The 18,422-nt window shown below is 41.1% G+C and overlaps 1 protein-coding gene across 1 annotated transcript; it reads left to right on the plus strand.

Moving 5' to 3' along the window:
• The first annotated feature begins 1,588 nt into the window (after window positions 1–1,588).
• LOC142895152 (alpha-2-macroglobulin-like) lies at window positions 1,589–17,073 on the plus strand. The gene is made up of 36 exons (XM_076035980.1): window positions 1,589–1,716; window positions 1,844–2,027; window positions 2,140–2,296; window positions 2,759–2,811; window positions 3,409–3,429; window positions 4,126–4,288; window positions 4,368–4,452; window positions 4,547–4,697; window positions 5,807–5,924; window positions 6,015–6,124; window positions 6,215–6,382; window positions 6,505–6,732; window positions 7,405–7,468; window positions 7,560–7,705; window positions 8,686–8,835; window positions 8,973–9,119; window positions 9,200–9,308; window positions 9,453–9,609; window positions 9,846–10,071; window positions 10,400–10,529; window positions 10,686–10,807; window positions 10,896–10,947; window positions 11,121–11,204; window positions 11,448–11,624; window positions 11,820–11,895; window positions 12,065–12,221; window positions 12,853–12,927; window positions 13,302–13,479; window positions 13,565–13,755; window positions 14,397–14,609; window positions 15,292–15,416; window positions 15,611–15,701; window positions 15,802–15,870; window positions 15,954–16,059; window positions 16,735–16,777; window positions 16,973–17,073. Exons 1-36 carry the CDS (start codon window positions 1,637–1,639, stop codon window positions 16,995–16,997), a joined length of 4,431 nt encoding a protein of 1,476 aa, XP_075892095.1. The 5' UTR covers window positions 1,589–1,636; the 3' UTR covers window positions 16,998–17,073.
• Window positions 17,074–18,422: the final 1,349 nt, after the last annotated feature.

The following is an 18,422-nucleotide window of genomic DNA, read 5'->3' on the forward strand; positions in this document are numbered from 1 at the left end:
AAACTCCTCACAGAGAGGCACTGGGGATCAAAGCCACGTCCTGCTAGCTGTACGGCACCCACTGCTGTAGGGCACTGCTGAAATAACATCTTGCCGGGAGATGGACCCACCCTTCCATCAGCTGGGTGTTTTGGTTCACCCAAACTAGAGGTGTGAATATTGAGGTCCGCAAGTAGAACTTGTTATGGAGGTGTGAGGGCTGTTTGCGTCATTGAAATAACAAAAGCCTTAGCAGGAATCTCGATCAATGGTATTAATTAGCATTAGTGATCGCTTTGATTTCCATGTTCCTGTTCCCATCGTACAAAAAAAAAAGGCCTGTTCAAGCCAGCCAACACCCTGGTACAGAAAACTTGTCCAGAAACCTGCAATCTGGGTTTGTTTTAGTGCCGGCCAACACCCAGAGGCAGAAACTTATCCCCACCCAACACTCTGGATTAGTTTCTTTTCATTCCAATCATTCACAGGTTTTTTGGAAATCAATAAATTAACGAACACCAGATGTTGTTTTGGTGTGTTTTCTTCTCAGCACATATGAGATTTTTGAAGCAATGGATTCTGCATGATTTGACGATCCAAAAAAACAACAACAAATAATCGTGTTGCTATAAAAAAAAAAAAAAAACCTGGTGCAAGTTATTTTCCCCTGAAATTATGGCTGCTCAAATTCACAACATCAACATTTCTGATTTTGATATAGAAGAAATAAAACAAATGAAACTGTTTTACAGACTGTGCAAATGAAATGTTTAGAGTCAAGCCACAGTAGTGATACTCAATGTTTTATCTTGCAAGGTTTTTTTTTTATTTTTTGTTTTATAAGGGGTGGATACCTTAGCAAGTGTGCAGAATGTTCATTTTTGTGTTGACAAAGCTGATTTTCCAGCACTCTGAATCATTTCCCTGAAGCTTTGCAAACATGTGTGAGCACTTAAATAAATATGTTGGATCGACCTTTTCACTTTGCAAAAATACACCTTTTTTACATTCAACAAAATACATATTTGCATTTTTTTCTTTTTTGTTGTTGCACCATGACCACGTTTCAACACATGTTTACATAAGTTTACTTTCTGGGGGTTAAAAAAAACAAAACAACTACTTTGGCCCCAGTCATCAGTTTATCATCTGTTTGCAAGATCAAACATCCCACGCCGGGCAAAGGGCAGCGTTCAAGGAGCTAACACATATATGCAGCTTGGGTTGTGATGACAAATCCGAGTTGCTTGACTTTGTTTTTCTGGGGGCATGCAAACAGATTTCTTAAAATATTTAGATTTTTAAATTGCAATTACTTAATTCAATTAATCTGTTTGTTTTTTGTTTTTTATTGCGTCTGACCTTATCCAAAAGCTTGTTTTAATAGATGTATTGCTGATATTCCTCACAAAAGGAGGTGTTGCTATTTATGTAAAATGTAAAAAAAAATAAAAATGAACTGTCTAATTCTGTTTTCATTCTCTTCCAGTGCAGATTAATACTTTACTCACTGTATACTTTAGTTTAAACAGAAATCTCTAAGATTGATTTTTTTTTGTGTGTGTGACTGGACATCCAATAGAAGATAAGTGGGTGTGGTATTTTGGATCAGAGGCTATTTAACAGACGTAGACTCTGAGACTAAGTTCAGTCAGTCATGGGTCGTCCCGGGTTTCAGACATGGACTCTGTTTGTCCTCTTCAGTTGGGTGCACGTTGCTCAAGTGGGGGCTGGACCGTAAGTTAACCGTCTGTACTAATGCAAGGTTGGGAGTGGTTGAGGTGATTTGTTTGTTTGTTTGTTGGTCTTCTAAAGCTTCCTCCAATTCAGATATGCTTTCTCACTGTCTGTGTCCGCACTGTAGGTTTTACTGGGTGCTCTGTCCAGCCGTTCTTGAATCTGGGGAGCCTACCAAAGTGTGTATGAGTCTCATTAAGCCCAACGAGACTGTCGCTGTGACTGTAACTCTGACCTCCAAAGAACAAAACCTCACCGTTCTTTCGGGGACTACGACCGCCGCAGACATTCATATCTGCAAAGAGTTTCAGGTAAATCGTACGGGGGGGGGATACATGTATATTGTAGCCGTAAACAACTCATTGCATGTCGGGCAACAGTCACAGAAGTGGTCCAGACAGTTTCTTGTCAAAAATGTTGCAGGTTCCAAGTGTGGTAAAAGAAGATGTGAGGAACCTTGAAGTGGAGGTACGAGGCATGAACTTCCACTCGAAAGAAATCCGGAAAGTCATGCTCCGAGTCTACAAACCAGCGACGTTTGTCCAAACTGACAAACCGATCTATCTCCCTGGACAAACAGGTAACGCTGGTCTGATTACCTAAAATAATAGGCATGCTAATGATTTAGCACGCAACACAGGTCTCCTTTCCAATAAAGTAAATGGGTAAGAAGTGTCAGCAAAATGACAGCATTTCCAATATTCAGTGTGTTCAGTTCTTTTATATAGCAGTGTGTACGAATGCTACATTATATCGGCTAATTGTGTTTTCTGGGTTAAAACAGAAGTCTTCTGGTGATTATTTCTTTTCGCTTGTGTTTCGAAACTGCAACTTCATTCTCCTCTAACTGATCATTTATGTACCTAATGTCAGATTACTGCCATAATGCCTGTTGGGTTTGACCTCTGACACCAAAAAAAACAACAAAAAAAAAACCTTTGTCCTCCAAACTGACATACCACGTGACTTTTGATTTGGATTGATTGATTAAGAATACCTGTGGAAACAAAGTCTCAAAGCATCTTTTTTCTTGGTTTTCCAGTACATTTCCGCGTGGTTTCTATTGACAGTAAAATGAGATCCTCCAATCGGCTGGTGAGTGCATAAAAAAGGAAGTGCCAGGTATCAGTATTAATCTGGGGATGTCTAAATATACAGATAGTAACTGAACTCTTGTGCAGCAGTTAAGTCATTTCTGGTCATAATACACAGCCAAATGCCCATTGAAAATTCTGTGATTTCATTACTCATATATAAGCACTTTATTTGAGTGTCACAACTTAATCAGCTTAATCCCTATGTGATTTATTACAGTTTTAATGACATGGTCATTAAACATGGGAGAGGGATGGTTAGTTGCATAATGAATAGACCGGCAGGATTGATTGACTCGTTTGCTCTGCAAACAGAGTTGTGTCATCAGTGACCTCGTGGTGAAGCGCTGGGTTAGGTCAAAAGAATAGCAGGAGGGGCCCTGAAGGGGAGGTCACTGTACTTTTTACTGTGACATCTCTGCTCATGATGTAATAGGCTTATCGAACCCTAACCCCCGTGTCTCATTCCGTTTGTAGAAAATTCATATTAAGAGTTACAAGACTGGGATTAACTGATGAAAATACATTCATTCTTAGTCATACATTTTACCCTAACAATTGTTTTTTTTTTTTTCTTCCCTCTCTTCTTCTGTTTCAGTACGAACTCATTGAGCTGGTGGTAAGTCCGTCGAAACACACAGAAACGTTTTTGAAGCTCGATATTTTTTTAACAGATTTATTTGTTTTGGTGTTGATATGGCAAAACTTGAAAAATGACACGCACGTCAGTCTTCCAGAAGACTAATCAAATTTGCCTCTGAACAAGTGGTGTTTGGCAAGAGGCGAGATATTAGCCATCCGTTCGCACCCACTGGCAAGCTGCTGCATTTAAACTGTCAACATTCCATCATCCACGCCAGTCTCTTTAGCAACAGCCACTCTTGTACAATGTGTAATACTTTTTTTTTGGGGGGGTGGGTTCTCTGAGTACTGTGATAATAGAACCTTGTTTTGTCTTCAATCTCTTCATCCAAAAAAGAAGTAAAAGAGGTAAATTGGTCGGTGAATTTAATTGAACTGAGTGGATGGCTGAGATTTTGCCGCGCAAAGTTACATTTAATGCTCTGCTGTCACAAATTCTACGTTTAGATTTTTTTTTTTCATTTTTTTTTTTTTCATTTGACGGAGCGTCATACAGCAAAAAAGTAATTCTCATTAGTGTGAGTTTTAATAATACATAATAATACATGCTAATCAACTAAATGTGTATAATAAGCTGACAAAGACTTTCATTAACTTGTATTTCGTTTTGTGTTCCACATACTTTCCTATTCTCCAGCTCCATTGATTCTATGTTGCTTATTTTCTGTGACAGGATGCCAATGGCAACAGAGTTGGACAGTGGCTGAACCAAACTAGCGGTAAAATCCTGCAGCTCTTGTACGCTTTAAACTCCGAGTGTGCCGAAGGAACGTACAAAATCAACGTGGTTGTCGACGGCGACACGATAACGCACACGTTCAAGGTGGAGAAATATGGTGAGTGACTGTTAATACTTACCTGCATGACGCCATAGTGAATGACTCCACAGGGTAATTCTCATCTTTCTATGCCCAGTTTTGCCCAAATTCGAAGTGACAATTGAAGCAAAGGATGAAGTGAACATTGTTCAGGACAGCTTCGAAGCGAAAGTCTGCGCAAAGTAAGCTAAAATGTCCTCATGACTGTTTAACTTCTTGCGGTCACTGGTGGAATGTAGGAACTTATTTTTCACCTTGCTTATTTTGTGCTCGCAGGTACACGTTCGGACAGCCCGTGCCAGGAAACGCTAAAATCTCAGTGTGCCGAACTCTTTCCCGCTATATTTACCACTTTGCACGCCCCGTTCTTGAAAATGGTGACAACCTTCCAGAGATAACAGCTCCATGCCACAAGGAAACCAAGCAGGTATGAATAAATGTCTAAATGTGAATACAGGGGGCCTTTTTCTCTTACACTGTGTGTATATTGTAAATTCAGACCGCCCAGTAATTCTAAATGTTTTATGATATAAAAGGTCTCAGTCTCACAGCATTCTAATTAGAAATCGGGACAATGGTTCTCTCCCTTTTTTTTTTTTTTATTGAAGTCCCACCAATAGAATCCTCATCACTCAGGCGGAAACCCATTGACAGTATGTAAAGACGGAGCTGTGCGGAGCTTCCGGTTTCAAAAAAGGAAGCCGACATGGAAGTGCCATTAAACTACCAGTTTAATATGGCCAGCCGGATTCGCTTGAAATGATTGAAAAAAGACTAAAAATGCAATCTGTCAAATACTGAGGAGCACTAAATTCATACCTTTGCAAACTGGTTTAAAAAAAAAAAATCGCACAAATATTTATTAAAGAGGCTCTAATGTCCATTTTATTCAATTTGGTCTAATTTCAAGTAAAAAAAATTACCATAAAGTGGCAAAAGATGCAGTTTAGTTGTTAAGTATAATCAGCTTACCAGCAGGTGGGCGGAAGTTGGGTATCCAATCCAGTCACGTTCCAATTGTTGCCCGCCTCCACCCACGCATCCAAATATGAAATCACCTTTTTTCAATCGAAAAAGCAAGTTAATTGCGAAACCAATCTCAGCCTCAGAACTCTGTCCGTCTCTGCAGATAGGGAAACCTTACATCTTTGGCATGGACTGTCATTAAGACAGCAGTCTCTAAGAAAGAAGGTTGTCCATCATGGTTTACAGTGAGACAAAATACATTGTAGAGAAGACAAAACATAAAAGCTTCTAACAAAAAAAACAAAACTGCTTCCAAAGGGTTAATGGCAAAAACACGATAGTCATGCGCAAAAATTGGTTTCGTGAAGAAATCCACCTATGAACGTTCTCTTTGCTGTCTCTGCTAGAAATGTATCCAGTCTAAGCCTATTGTTGAATTGTCGGCAATAGCAAGTAAAAGTCACTGGGCAAATGCAAGAAATCAAAGCGCGCATTGAAATAAATCTCTAATTTTACATCGTCTCATGTCCACTAAATTTGATTCCGTGTTGCTACATTTAATGTTTTCAGACGGACCTCTCAGGCTGCGCCACTTTCACCATGGAGATGTCCACTTTCACGAAGCTCGACAACAAAGTTCTTCAGGACAGGCTGGAGTTCAAGGCCGTCGTGGAAGAGGAGGGGACAGGTGAGTGAGAATAGACATCAGGTTCTTCAGGTGGGTTTGCAAATCATGCCGCAAAGGTATGGCGTTAAATACAGTTCCCTTCGCTCGCAGGAATCTCACTTTCACAAACGAAGTCTGCGCAGATTTCGTATGAGGTCGGGCGGCTGACCTTCGTCGACACCCCCACGATTTATAAGGAGGGAGAGAACGTGATTGTAAAAGTAGGCAAACGTGGTCTTTTCGTGGTCCACATTTACATCGCTGGGGAGCTGAAGAGACCCTTGGTGACGCAACTCTCTCCCTTCAAACAGGTCAAAGCGGTGTACTACAACGACACGCCCATCGCCGATATGAAACTGCACCTGTTTAAGGGCCAAACATGGTCCAAGGATCTCTTCGAGAATGCGACGACCGACAGCCAGGGCATCGCCGTGTTCTCAATCTGCACAGTTGACGAGGAGCCGACCATCAACCTTGGGGTTCGAGAGAAGATCCGGCAAAATCAACGGCTGTCCTCCCAGAACCCTCACGCGTGTCGCAGTGCTGTGTCCCACCTGAACCATCTCGCTCACGCAGTCGGTTTTCTTCTCTTCTAATCCAGGTGTCCACATCGCCAACAAGGGAATACCCCGGGTACAGAACACCGCATATCCAAGGTGCGGAGCACACGCTGTCTTTAGCCCAAGACGCTACTCCCGAGAGCAAGACGAGCAGCACCTTCGAGTTCAAGGACAAGGACAAGCCACTCCCGTGCTCCAGCAAAGCGGACATTGTCTTCAAGTACACCATAGTGGGAGAGACCAGGGGTCAACTGGAACTATACTACTATGTGAGTAATAGGCGAACCATGGCTGGGAATCCTTATGAAACCACAATTTCATACCATGACAATAATGATAAATAAATATAACACTTTTTTCATGCTACAGATGACATGCAGTGATTCGCTGAGGTTGTTTTTACACTCTTTCATTCATTTGTGTCACGTGTTCTAAGTTCTAAATTGTGGCTTAAGTCTGGATGTTCAAAAGGAAATGAAAGTTCTGTTGATTGACGATTTGTGAATGTTCTCTTATCATTTTTACCAATACATACATAGAGATAACACCCTAGACGGGTCAAGCTCCATACATTGTGACTCCCTTGACTCTTTTTCAGTCTAGAATGTGAAATTAAACCCAAGCAAAACATTTCAATCACTTTGTCATATTGTTATCCATCCATTCTCCATCACCCTTCATCCAGGGTGCTGGAGTCTGTCTAACTGAGGTGTTTAGAGCCACTTCACCATCATATCCTGTCTGAATCTTTCTCGGGGGCACCAAGGATTTCTTTTTTTTTTTAACAAAGAGCCTCGTGGGTGAAAAAAGTCATTTCGATGCTGTCTTGATGAGCATTTCATGCGGCTTTAGCCTGCAATCCCTGAAATGAGTCTCATAAACTGTGGGCAATTCATTTCTAATCTAACATTTCTAACCCGTGTTACTTTTGAATCTTGTAGATCTTATCAAAGGGAGTCATTAAAGGGCGAGGAAGAAAATATATTTATATCGGAGATGAATCAGGTGCGTGAGACCCCATCACAATTTGCATGATCAAAAGTTGAATGCTTCCTGTCGTATGGGAAGATGACCGACGCAAGCTTGTGTGTTTCAGTGACTGAGGGCGAGGTGTCCATCCAGATCGACGTGTCTGCAAAATTGGCCCCATTTGTTCAGATCCTCATCTTCGCCGTCCTCCCCAGTGAGACGGTGATCGCTAAGAGCACCGGATTCGACACCGAGAAGTGCTTCAGCCACCAGGTCAGTGCCACAGGTGTTTTCTCAACCGCATGTTCCCGCTTCAGGGAGACTTGTTTTGACTCACTTAGATCACAACCACAAAGTCAGCTCAATTTCAAATTTCCTAGGAGCTTTTATTTTCCAGGAATTGATTCATCTGGGTTAAAGAGTGTCTCTTTACTGTACCACCTTAACTGAAATGTTCTGGGAAAACGATGGTGAATTTGGCTTGGTTGTACCCCTTGGAATGGTGGTCTGACCTGATGCGACTGTTGTAGGGCTTCATCTTCATGTTGCCTTACTTGAGTTTCTTCAGCTTTTTAGCAATTTGTTTCCGAACATTTAGCTCGACTAGCTTATAGGTTAGCTTCCCATAGACAACAAATAAGCTAAAAAAAAAAAAAAAAAAGAACCAGTTCATTGTTGCCTGTCCACTGTTCAAAGATTTTCTTCTTTAGGCTTCATTATCCAAGTAATAAAGCACACTGCATTGGGATTCCTCAAAACGAATCAAATCCAAATCCCACTGAATGCTCTTTCCAGTGGTGTGAAAGTCTAAAATATTGTGTATACAGTGTGTGTTGTGAAAACACGACCCACTTGACTTTGCACAATAAACCCTTAAAAAAAATGGCCAAATCTGACTGATTTGTTCGCATAGCAATACATCAGGGACTACTTCCCAGTATCACAAGGGGCAAACATCTCCTCCCTGTTTCTTTTTCAAAAACAGAAAACAAAAAAAAAAATCAAATCATATCTGTTTGAATCAAAACCTGGAATTCCAGGAACAAGGTAAAACTCTCCCTGGTCTCCCTGCTGCAATTCCGTCTTTTGCATTTCGGCCCTGTGTTCCATCACAGACGTCGAGCACGGCAAATAAAACAAAGTGGAATCATCATCGGAACGTATATAACGGGCTACAAATCCAACGTTTGTTGTTGCGCTTCCAGCCAGCGCATCAGATTTTAACCCCGTCGACTGTGTGATCGCTGTGTCAGGTTGGGCTGCAGTTTTCTCCGCCCTCCGCCGTCCCAGGGGAAGAAGTCGTCATGCAGGTGACCGCAGATGCCATGTCCCTGTGCGGAGTGAGCGCCATTGACAAGAGTGTCCTTTTGCAAGAGCCGGGCAAGACCCTTAATGCCGACACGGTAATTCCAGCGACGCGTGTCACCTGTCTGTCATCAAGGTTAACAAATCAGGCGTCCCCCCATCCAAAGAATTGCGCAGCATTGCGCCGGACGACTTCAGCTAAGATGTGAACGCTAACCCACTAATTTCCTGCTAGATCTTTGACCTGCTGCCCGTGTCAAAAGTGAACTACGTCCCCTATGAGATTCAGGATCCTCATCCGTGCTTGCCAGTGCGAGCTAAGAGATACATCATGCCGCCGCCGTTCCCCGGCGACACAGAGGACGCTTTCACAGCTTTCCAGGTACTGGGTGGGTTGCCGGGTTTTCACCCACTGACGTTTTAACCACTTGTGACTGACGATGTCGCTCTTCCACTGTCTAGAATGTCGGGCTGAAGATTGCGACAAATCTGTTTGTCCGACTGCCTTCGTGTCTCCTGTTCAAAGGAAGAACTTATCACCATGGCCCCAGTAATGTTCTTGTTTTGTATTGTTTTGTTTTTTGCTTATTGTTGTGGTTGTATTTTCAAAACTCCTCAAAAAAAAGTAAAAGTAATTGAGATAAATATCTACTGAATGTTTTTCGCTGTAATTCTCTCTTTCTCTACTCATGAAACTTTCCTGATCTTATTTCAGTGCCATACTCTGTACAATATGAGGCCATGCCCTCAGTGCACAGAATGCAACAATCTGGCGTTGCCGGCGCCGCTGGCTTTGATAGCGCCCAACCTATAATAGAGACAGTGCGCACCTTCTTCCCTGAGACATGGATCTGGGAATTAGTGGAAGTTGGGTGGGTTTATGTTCTCAAGTGTACTGATTGCTTTGTAAACGGGTCTGGACATGGCCTGGTCTGCTCTCTCTAGCCTTGTACAATGGAATTAAGATTGCTTTAATGAAATATGATTTGAGTTGTGGTATTGCTTTAATTCGATTGCTTGTATACTTTGAATTTTTGCATTTCTGAGCCTGGTATAGGTGCAGCCAACACTCACACTGGTTCCCCCCCAACCCATCCCATTCTTTCAGGTTCTCTGGAAGCACGGACTTGACAGTCAAAGTGCCCGACACCATCACCACCTGGGAGACGGAGGCTTTCTGCCTCTCAGACCAGGGTTTCGGTTTGGCGCCCCGTCAGGAGATCACAGTCTTCCAACCCTTCTTCCTGGAGCTCACCCTGCCCTACTCCATGGTCCGGGGGGAGCGCTTTGAGCTGAAGGCAACCGTCTTCAACTACCTGTCCAGCTGCATCATGGTAACGCTCGACTCAAATCGCCCCCATCGCATGCTAGTTAAGGAGAATCTGGTCAGAGCGGGGCCGGCTGCGTCGCGCCACTCGGGGGCCCCTGAGCTCATGCAATGTATGCTACCTAAACGTCCGCGCGTGTGATCTTCATCTTTTTTGGGCTTTGTTTTATCAGAGTTGCTCTGTGACGCTTTGCTTTTGACATTTGCTTTTGCTTTGCTTGAGCACATTTTTAGGATTTCATTTCTATTTATATTGTATTCATTTATTTTTATTCCTGCATCTGTCACAATTTCCTGTCGTTGCCTTAAAAAAAAAACAACAACAAAAAAAACAGGTTTCCGTGACGCCACTCCCCTCCAGCGATTACACCTTGACCCCCATCTTTGGCAACAAGTACGGGCCCTCCTGCCTTTGTGCCAATGAGCGCAGGACCGTCAGCTGGATGATGTCTCCCACTGGTTTGGGTCAGTGTCTCCTCCACATTTGTGTGAAACCTGGGACCAAAATTTAAGAAAAGAAAAAAAAATCAGAACTCCTATGGCCTAATATGTTGACATTCTCAGAACGTAGAAGACGCTCTCGTCTTGTTTCACGTTTTCTCTCGCTGGTTTTTCTTGCAGGGGCTGTGGATGTGTCCATCAGTGCCCAAGCCGAAACGACTGACATTTCATGCAACAATGAAATTGTCACTGTGCCACAGAGAGGTCGTATTGACTTGGTCAAGAAACCCCTAATAGTGAAGGTTGGTTTCAGACAAAGAGACTCCCCATCACGCACATTATTTTATGTTCAACAGTAAAATGGAAACTCTGTGATTCTTTTGCCTCCAGGCTGAAGGAACTGAGATGACCGAAAACTTTAACTGGCTGCTCAGTCCCAAAGGTGAAGGAGAACACATTTCGCATGCTTTCATGAAGGAGGGTCCAGCAAAAAGAGTTTTATTTTTATGCTGGAAAAAACCTATCCATCAAATTGGCTTTAACTAATACGGTCCGGTGTGTGGAGCAGTTCCTTCCTGGGCTTCTTTGAAAGTGTTCATCTTTCTCTGTTTGCAGGAGGAGTACTGGAGGAGACCTTCGTATTTCAACTTCCAGCCAACGTGATACCTGGGTCGTCACGTGGTTCAATATCAGTTCTGGGTAAATCAGCGTGAATGTCGTTTTGCCTTAGTCACAGTTATAAGTTGCTGGTTAACAACATCCCCTCCTCTGAGTCTCTGCGTCTTCCTCCGATAGGTGGAGGCATGCTTTGTACTAATAGCAATGCTTATGATGAGAACAATACAACAATTCATTTTTACATCATTAGAAAGTTGCTCCCATGCTACACATGGTACCATGCAGGTTTTTTTGTTCTGAGTGAGGTGATGTTTTTCTGCCCAGGTGACATCATGGGCAGAGCCATGAAGAACGTGGACAACCTGCTGAGGATGCCGTATGGATGTGGCGAGCAGAATATGGCACTTCTGGCCCCCAACATTTACATCCTCCAGTACCTGAAGAACACAGATCAGCTGACCCCGGCCATTAAGGAGAAGTCAGACAAGTTCCTCACCAGCGGTGGGTGTCTCATAACTTTATGACAATATTACAATAAATAAAATGCAATCATAACCCGCCTTGTCTCACTGACATGAACTTTTCTAAGCACGCAGTATGTTGACTGTAAGAGGATTCATTTTTATTCCAGATATTTCACCGTAATGTTCAGGGGTTTTTTTTCCCTGCCCTAATAGTTGTGTTTCTGTTCCTCAGGCTACCAGAGGCAGCTCAACTACAAACATGACAGCGGTGCTTTTAGCACATTTGGATCAGGACCTGGAAATACTTGGTGAGGAAATTATACATTTAATGCCTTCCAGTCTTCTTATAAAATTCTATTCAATCAACATATTCTTATTTTCTTAAACATGCATAAACACAGAGGGAAGATGGGAGAGATGTGCAAAGTTGTATGTGAACTGAGCCTTCTCAGTAATGTCTGTATTTTATGTTCCCAGGCTGACGGCCTTTGTGCTGAGGTCTTTTGTCCAAGCCCAGTCTTTCATCTACATTGAACCGAGAGTGATTCGAGAGTCCAAAACCTGGCTGGAGAGTTTGCAAAACAGAGATGGCTGTTTCCAGAAGGTGGGAAAGCTGTTCCACAACAGAATGAAGGTAAGCTCAATTTTTATTTTATTTTTTATTTTATTTTTTTTTTCGCTAGATAGCAGATGTTAAAGTCAACAGGAGAAACTTGGCTGTTGGAGGTTTTTTTTTGTTAAAGAGATTTTTATATATATATATATATGTATATATATATATATATATATATATATATATATATACATATATATATATATATATATATATATACATATATATATATATATATATATATATATATATATATATATATGTATATATATATATATATATATATATATATATATATAGAGAGAGAGAGAGAGAGAGAGAGAGAGAGAGAGAGAGAGTGTGAGAGAAAGACAGAGTGGTTGTTGGTTATTTATTTTGCAGGACTCAAAATTCGGTTCAACAATTTCAATAATGAATAATGTCTTTACTAGGCAAGAGAGAAAGTGGGCTAGCGTTTTTATTTTTGTGGAATTAATTTTGGGTCCTGAGACTCCACCCGTTAAGAACCACTGTCATAGAGGTCCCACACGTAGATTCCTGATTGACACACACATTGCTAAACACTGCGGTCCCCCCCCTCCCTTCGGACAACCTGCACACAAGCAAGTGTAAAGCGCAGCTCTGACAACAGTGTCACCTTTGATCATTGCAGGGCGGTGTATCTGACGAAGTGACCCTCACGGCTTACATCACTGCATCCTTCTTGGAGATGAATTCATCAGTTGACGTAAGTATCACCTCCCACTGTGTACAGTAAAACAAGAAGCTAGCCTTGTTGAACTGTTTCTTTTGGTAGCATTAAACAGATGCGTCATTTCTCCATCGTATTTTTGCACACACTCTACTGTACAGTGGGCCGTAGGTGGCAACAGCTAATTCGCAATTCAATTTGAAATATAAATTACAAAAACGTGATATAAGATTTTTTTTTTTTTTTTTTTCATTTAATCGGCAGTTTGACAGACTATTTATAGACTAGACTATTTATTTTCAATTTCGGCCCCTTCAGTTTTATGCTACCCATACAAATTGTTTGTTTGTTTGCCTTCTTGTTTTAAAAAAAGTCCCAAGACATTTATCTTTTACTTTTGTTCGTTCTAGGACGCAGTGGTTAAAAAAAGCTTGTCCTGCCTCAAAGCATCCTTGACTGGCAACAGAATAGCAACACTGGGGAACACCTACACCACAGCCCTTATGGCGTACGTCTTCACACTGGCTGGAGACATACAGACCCGCAAAACTCTCCTGGATCACCTGAACATTGTTGCTGTGAGGGAAGGTAAACCTGGCCTCCCGGTGACGTCGGCTTGGATTCTGTCGAGCGCTCGTGCAAAGCCAACCTCGCGCCTTTTTCGGTTTTGCAGGAGGCTTCCTTCACTGGAATCAGAAGTCAGCTGAGACGTCAGCTTCTCTGTCGGTGGAGATCAGCGCCTACGTCATGCTGGCTTTCCTCAGCAGATCGCCGCCCACCATGGAGGAACTGGGCCAAGCCTCAAGCATCGTCAGGTGGCTCACCCGGCAGCAGAACCATTACGGAGGCTTCTCGTCTACCCAGGTAATTTGGAAGATGAAGTTCTAGATATGTCCTGACTGGAACACCTGGTTTATCATTCATGAATGCTAAACAGATTAAATAATGAAGTCTCTCTTTAAGTGAAATTTGCTCATTACCTCTCCTGATGTCAGGGGAATGTCACTTAGCGAACAGGGCTATATTGTATTTATGTAACTATAGGCTTTATTTGAAAGAAAATGATACAAATATGGAGTTATGTATTTTTTATACTGCTTGCAAAAAACAAAACAAAACTATGAGGCTTCACATAACTGTACTCAGAAAATTGACATCAATTTTTTTTGTCCTCATAACGCTATCAATGTGTTATATTTTAAATGTATGTGTTGTGTATTTTACAATAATGGCATTTTTTAAATGTTGGTTTATGGTTTACTCTTCTGCACCACGTCAGTATAATGTTATTCCGCTGTTCTGTATAGCACATTGGTTGACCTTGGTTTTTTAAAATTGAGTTTAATTGAAACTGATTTAGCGGTGTGTTTTTCGAGACTTTTCATAGTACCATGCTTGAAAGTTTAATTCTCTGCAAAAACATAAATCTCATTTGTGTGTGTGTGTGTGTGTGTGTGTGTGTGTGTGTGTGTGTGTGTGTGTGTGTGTGTGTGCCTGTGTTGTAGGACACAGTGGTGGCTCTCCAGGCTCTGGCTCTCTACGCCACCCTGTTGTTTGAGAAAGGTGGTGCTACCACAGTGTTTGTGAGCTCTCCCGAAGGCCTGCTGAGGTTCGAGGTCAATCAGGCCAACAAACTGCTCTACCAAGAGAAAGAGCTGAGGAACGTTGTAGGAACGTACAACATACAGGCCATGGGCACGGCTAGTGCTGCAGTGCAGGTCTGTGGTGACGGCGGCACTTCACAGTTTCTCTCATGAACACTCCAACAGAGCCACATCAAATATGACACCACGTGCTAAACCATCCAAACCACCGGTCAACCTCAAAATCCTAGAATTCAAGTCAAGGATGCATTTTTTGGGGCTAAATATCAAGACCCTTCACTTGCAAGTGCTGACATCACAAGCTATAAATCAGCCGCATTAAACAAAGGTTTACCTTGCAGTGAATTAAAGGTATTACAAAGTCTTGTCACGCTAACACTTCAGGAACAGAAATCAACATCTCTGATTGGTGGAATTCCCATAACCTGGTAAGAGTTCGTAGCACTTGTGAAAAACTAGTGTTAAGAATGAAAAGTCGTGTCTGTTATATTAGCAGTGGACGACTTGGCTAATCTCTATAATTCTAAGGAGTTTCTTTCATGACTAAAAATGCTTTTTAATTTAAGTCCAGTAACATTTTGTGGCGTGTCCCCAGCTTGAAGTGAAATATCAGTGTCGTGACACGGCAATGATCTGACTGTGTTTTGATTTTGTTTGTTGTTGTTTCTTTTGTTTTTTTTGTTTTTTCTTTGGGGTGGGGGTAGTCAAATTTCCAGTGGCTGGGTTAAAAAGAGAAAAAAAATACATTGTTTAAAGTTTTTGTAGGAGTATCAAAACTATGTTCCTCTTTGTCTAGCTTTCTGTTCGCTACAACGTCCCAACTCAAGTGGATGCAGACATTTTCAACATCCAGGTCAGACCAATAGCTGCTTGCCTCGACATGGCCCCCAGACCCAGAATGAACTTGATCATAACTGTCATGTAAGTAATCTACGGTGATGATATTGAAATAATGCATATGTGTCCTCTCTATCTACTGACTTCGACCAAGTCCTGTAAAAAAAAAATCAATCAATACATGTTAACATTCTGGTGATTATCACTCAACTTATTGTACCCTAACTGTGAATATATTAGCAATGTGTAACGTCGACCCTTCCATGTATGCAACGCAGGTACAATGGAACGAAGGATGTCTCGAACATGGTGATTGTGAAAATCAACATGCTTTCTGGATTTGTTCCAGACGCAGAGTCTTTAAAGAGAGTGAGTTCTCACACTGCGATTGTACGAAAAGAAACAGAAATGCAGAGTGTTTCCAAAGGTTTTAAGCCGATAAACCAACCGTTTAATTGACTCCTCACAGCTCAAAGGTCTACCATCAATGGCCCGCGTTGACGAAAAGCCCGGCCATGTAGAGCTGTACATTGAAGTGGTGAGATGAATTTCCAGTGACAAAGAATGAATGTCGCTGTTGCCAATTTGAACTAATTTTGTCTTCTGCTTTTCTTCCGATAGTTGGTGAAAGGTCTCGAGATGGAATTTGAATTAGAAATTGTCCAGGAGCTTGCAGTGCAGGACCTGAAGCCAGCTCTGGTCGAGATATATGATTACTACCAGACAAGTTAGTTGGACACATGATTTTTGTCAAACCTCTTTTTCTTTTTTCTTTTTTTATTTTATTTTAGTTGTCTCTAAGCTGGGATAGGCTCCAGCGTACCCCTGCAACCCTGAGTGCATGACGCAGGGGGTATTGAAAATGGATGGATGGATGGATGGATAGTGGTCTTCATAATTAATCAGCTCAGTCGTCTTGTGGTAGAGTGTCCGCCATGAGACTGGGACGTTGTGGGTTGGATCCCAAATTAGATGGTACCCATTGCCTCTGTGTTTGGCACTCAATATTTGGGGTTGGACTTGATGGGAGAAGGTGGGGTTAGAGCACCTAATGCTCACTGCTCCCTTAGGGGATAGGTCAAATCCTATCAACTCTCCTGAGCTAATGATGGTTAATGCCAGTTCAAGTGTGATTTGATTTTTCTATTCTTTTCACTCATTCTTAAAATTCGAAAACCGGCTTAATCGAATTAACTTAAAAAAAAGAAAAGAAAAGAAGAAGAAGAAGCATCTGCAACAAACTCGCGTAGCTACTATGCGTAGCATTTTCATTCATGGCATCAAAAAAAATATTTTTTGTTCTTCAAAGTGTTTTTTGTTTTCCACTGTTCAAATACCAAGTACGTTGAACATAATTTTTTTCTCCATCTTGTCTCTCCACTCTTTTTTATTTTCCCACCAGGTGACAGGGCTGAGAGAGAATACCTCTACCCGTGTGTTGCAAGGTAATATTCTTTAAAAACACAGTACCAAAGGTTCACAAAACCTTTGACAAACAATGTAGCAGTTTGAGTTTTCATAATATTTCATTTGGAAAAATTATATAACATTTTGAAAACTGCAATCAAATTCCTTTGAGCGTTTTCACGAGGAAAGTTTCAAGGATTTAGTGTAACTGATGGCTGCTTTCTCTCTTGCAGGTCACCTATGAACATCAAGCAGTGATCAGCTCAATCTTCACAATAACATTAAAATTCTACAAATAAACAAATCTACAATAAAATGAAGATGCAATGAAACTGTTTTTTTTGTCTATATTTCGTGACACTGCCTCTGTGAGTAATTGGAGATTGTGTAATACAACAGTTTGTTGTTACAGACAGGTGAGTTAAGACCTGAGACTTTAGTCACACTCGTAGAATGGTCAAATTTAATGAAAGTGAAGAATGTGCAGCGGCTTGGTATTTGTCCTTATAGTGGCCATGTTTATAACATTAAGAGCACAGTTATTGTCATTCGGGTTCATTTTCTAAAGCTCTCTGGCACTCTTATTCCCAAAGGTGTAAAATGTCAACACACAAAAACAATGATCTGAAAAACAGCGAGAAACATCAAATTAATGAGCAAAGGCATTTAATTCTATCTCTAGCATCACTATTAAGAATTAAGCAAGTGTGACCTCTAATGATTGGATTGAAAAAACTATTTTTGTACTGTGCAGCCTTTAGTGTTATTGATGAAATAATGTTTCAGTGACATTGCACTTTATCAACCTGCAGATTTGATTTTCTAATATCGCTACAGAGATAAAGCATACAATGTAAGACACCTTTGTCAAAATGTATAAAAATCAAAATGCCTAATTGGCTACATCATGGCGTAAATAATGTTGCTATTGAATGTTTGCCCTGTCTTGGAAAGGTTACTTGCAAAATTGGTTCATAAATCCTGAGAGGATCCTGAGCATGATAGAATTGTCGCTAAAAACCAAATTAGGCAACATATTTTTTTTTTAGATATGGTTTTAGATATGTCTGCTGCCACTAAACAGTAATCTAACTTTACCTGCTAAATACATTTCTCTCTACCACATGGTATACACAGTGTTGTTCACTAAGAACTCAACGGTTCACTCACTGAACTTCAAAGTGAAAAAACAAAGCCACTGCAAATTAAATCCACGGCGCCAGCCAGGAATTATTACTAAATCAAACAGAGGTCAGGTCTGTGAAAGTGTAAAAAAAATAAATAAAATAAAATAAATTGAAAATGGTGTTGGTTTATTCTTCTAAAATGCTGATCTATTGGAGTTATTTTCCTCCACTATGCAAAGCATGAACAAAGCAAAACAGCAGAAATGTGCATCGTTCTTTAAAAGCACATTTACAACACTGATTTACACCCCACCCCATTTTAGTCAATTAGATTTTGTTATTCATAATTTATCACAACAACAGATGTTTATAAAAAAAACGAACGTCACACTTTCCGTCTACAATTTTATCATTTTCATACATTACTCAATATGTTGAGTGTATAAAGGTACGTTTTTGCCCAATACGGAACGATTTTTAGAGCCGTTCCACATTTGGAATAAAGGAAGTTAGATTTTTTTTTTGCCTCTTCGTGTGGCTGAACAGACATTATTTC

The sequence above is a fragment of the Nelusetta ayraudi genome, unplaced genomic scaffold (genome assembly GCF_046127955.1).
Source record: "Nelusetta ayraudi isolate G7.1 ecotype Tasmania unplaced genomic scaffold, CSIRO-AGI_Nayr_v1 ptg000048l, whole genome shotgun sequence".
NCBI lineage: Eukaryota > Metazoa > Chordata > Actinopteri > Tetraodontiformes > Monacanthidae > Nelusetta > Nelusetta ayraudi.

Excerpts from the sequence above, each read along its gene's own strand:
- LOC142895152 (XM_076035980.1), top strand. The coding sequence starts at position 1,637 with ATGGGTCGTCCCGGGTTTCAGACATGGACTCTGTTTGTCCTCTTCAGT. Across the intron at positions 4,698-5,806 it reads GCCACAAGGAAACCAAGCAG|ACGGACCTCTCAGGCTGCGC; the intron begins GTATGAATAAAT and ends TAATGTTTTCAG. Across the intron at positions 10,530-10,685 it reads GATGTCTCCCACTGGTTTGG|GGGCTGTGGATGTGTCCATC; the intron begins GTCAGTGTCTCC and ends TTTTTCTTGCAG.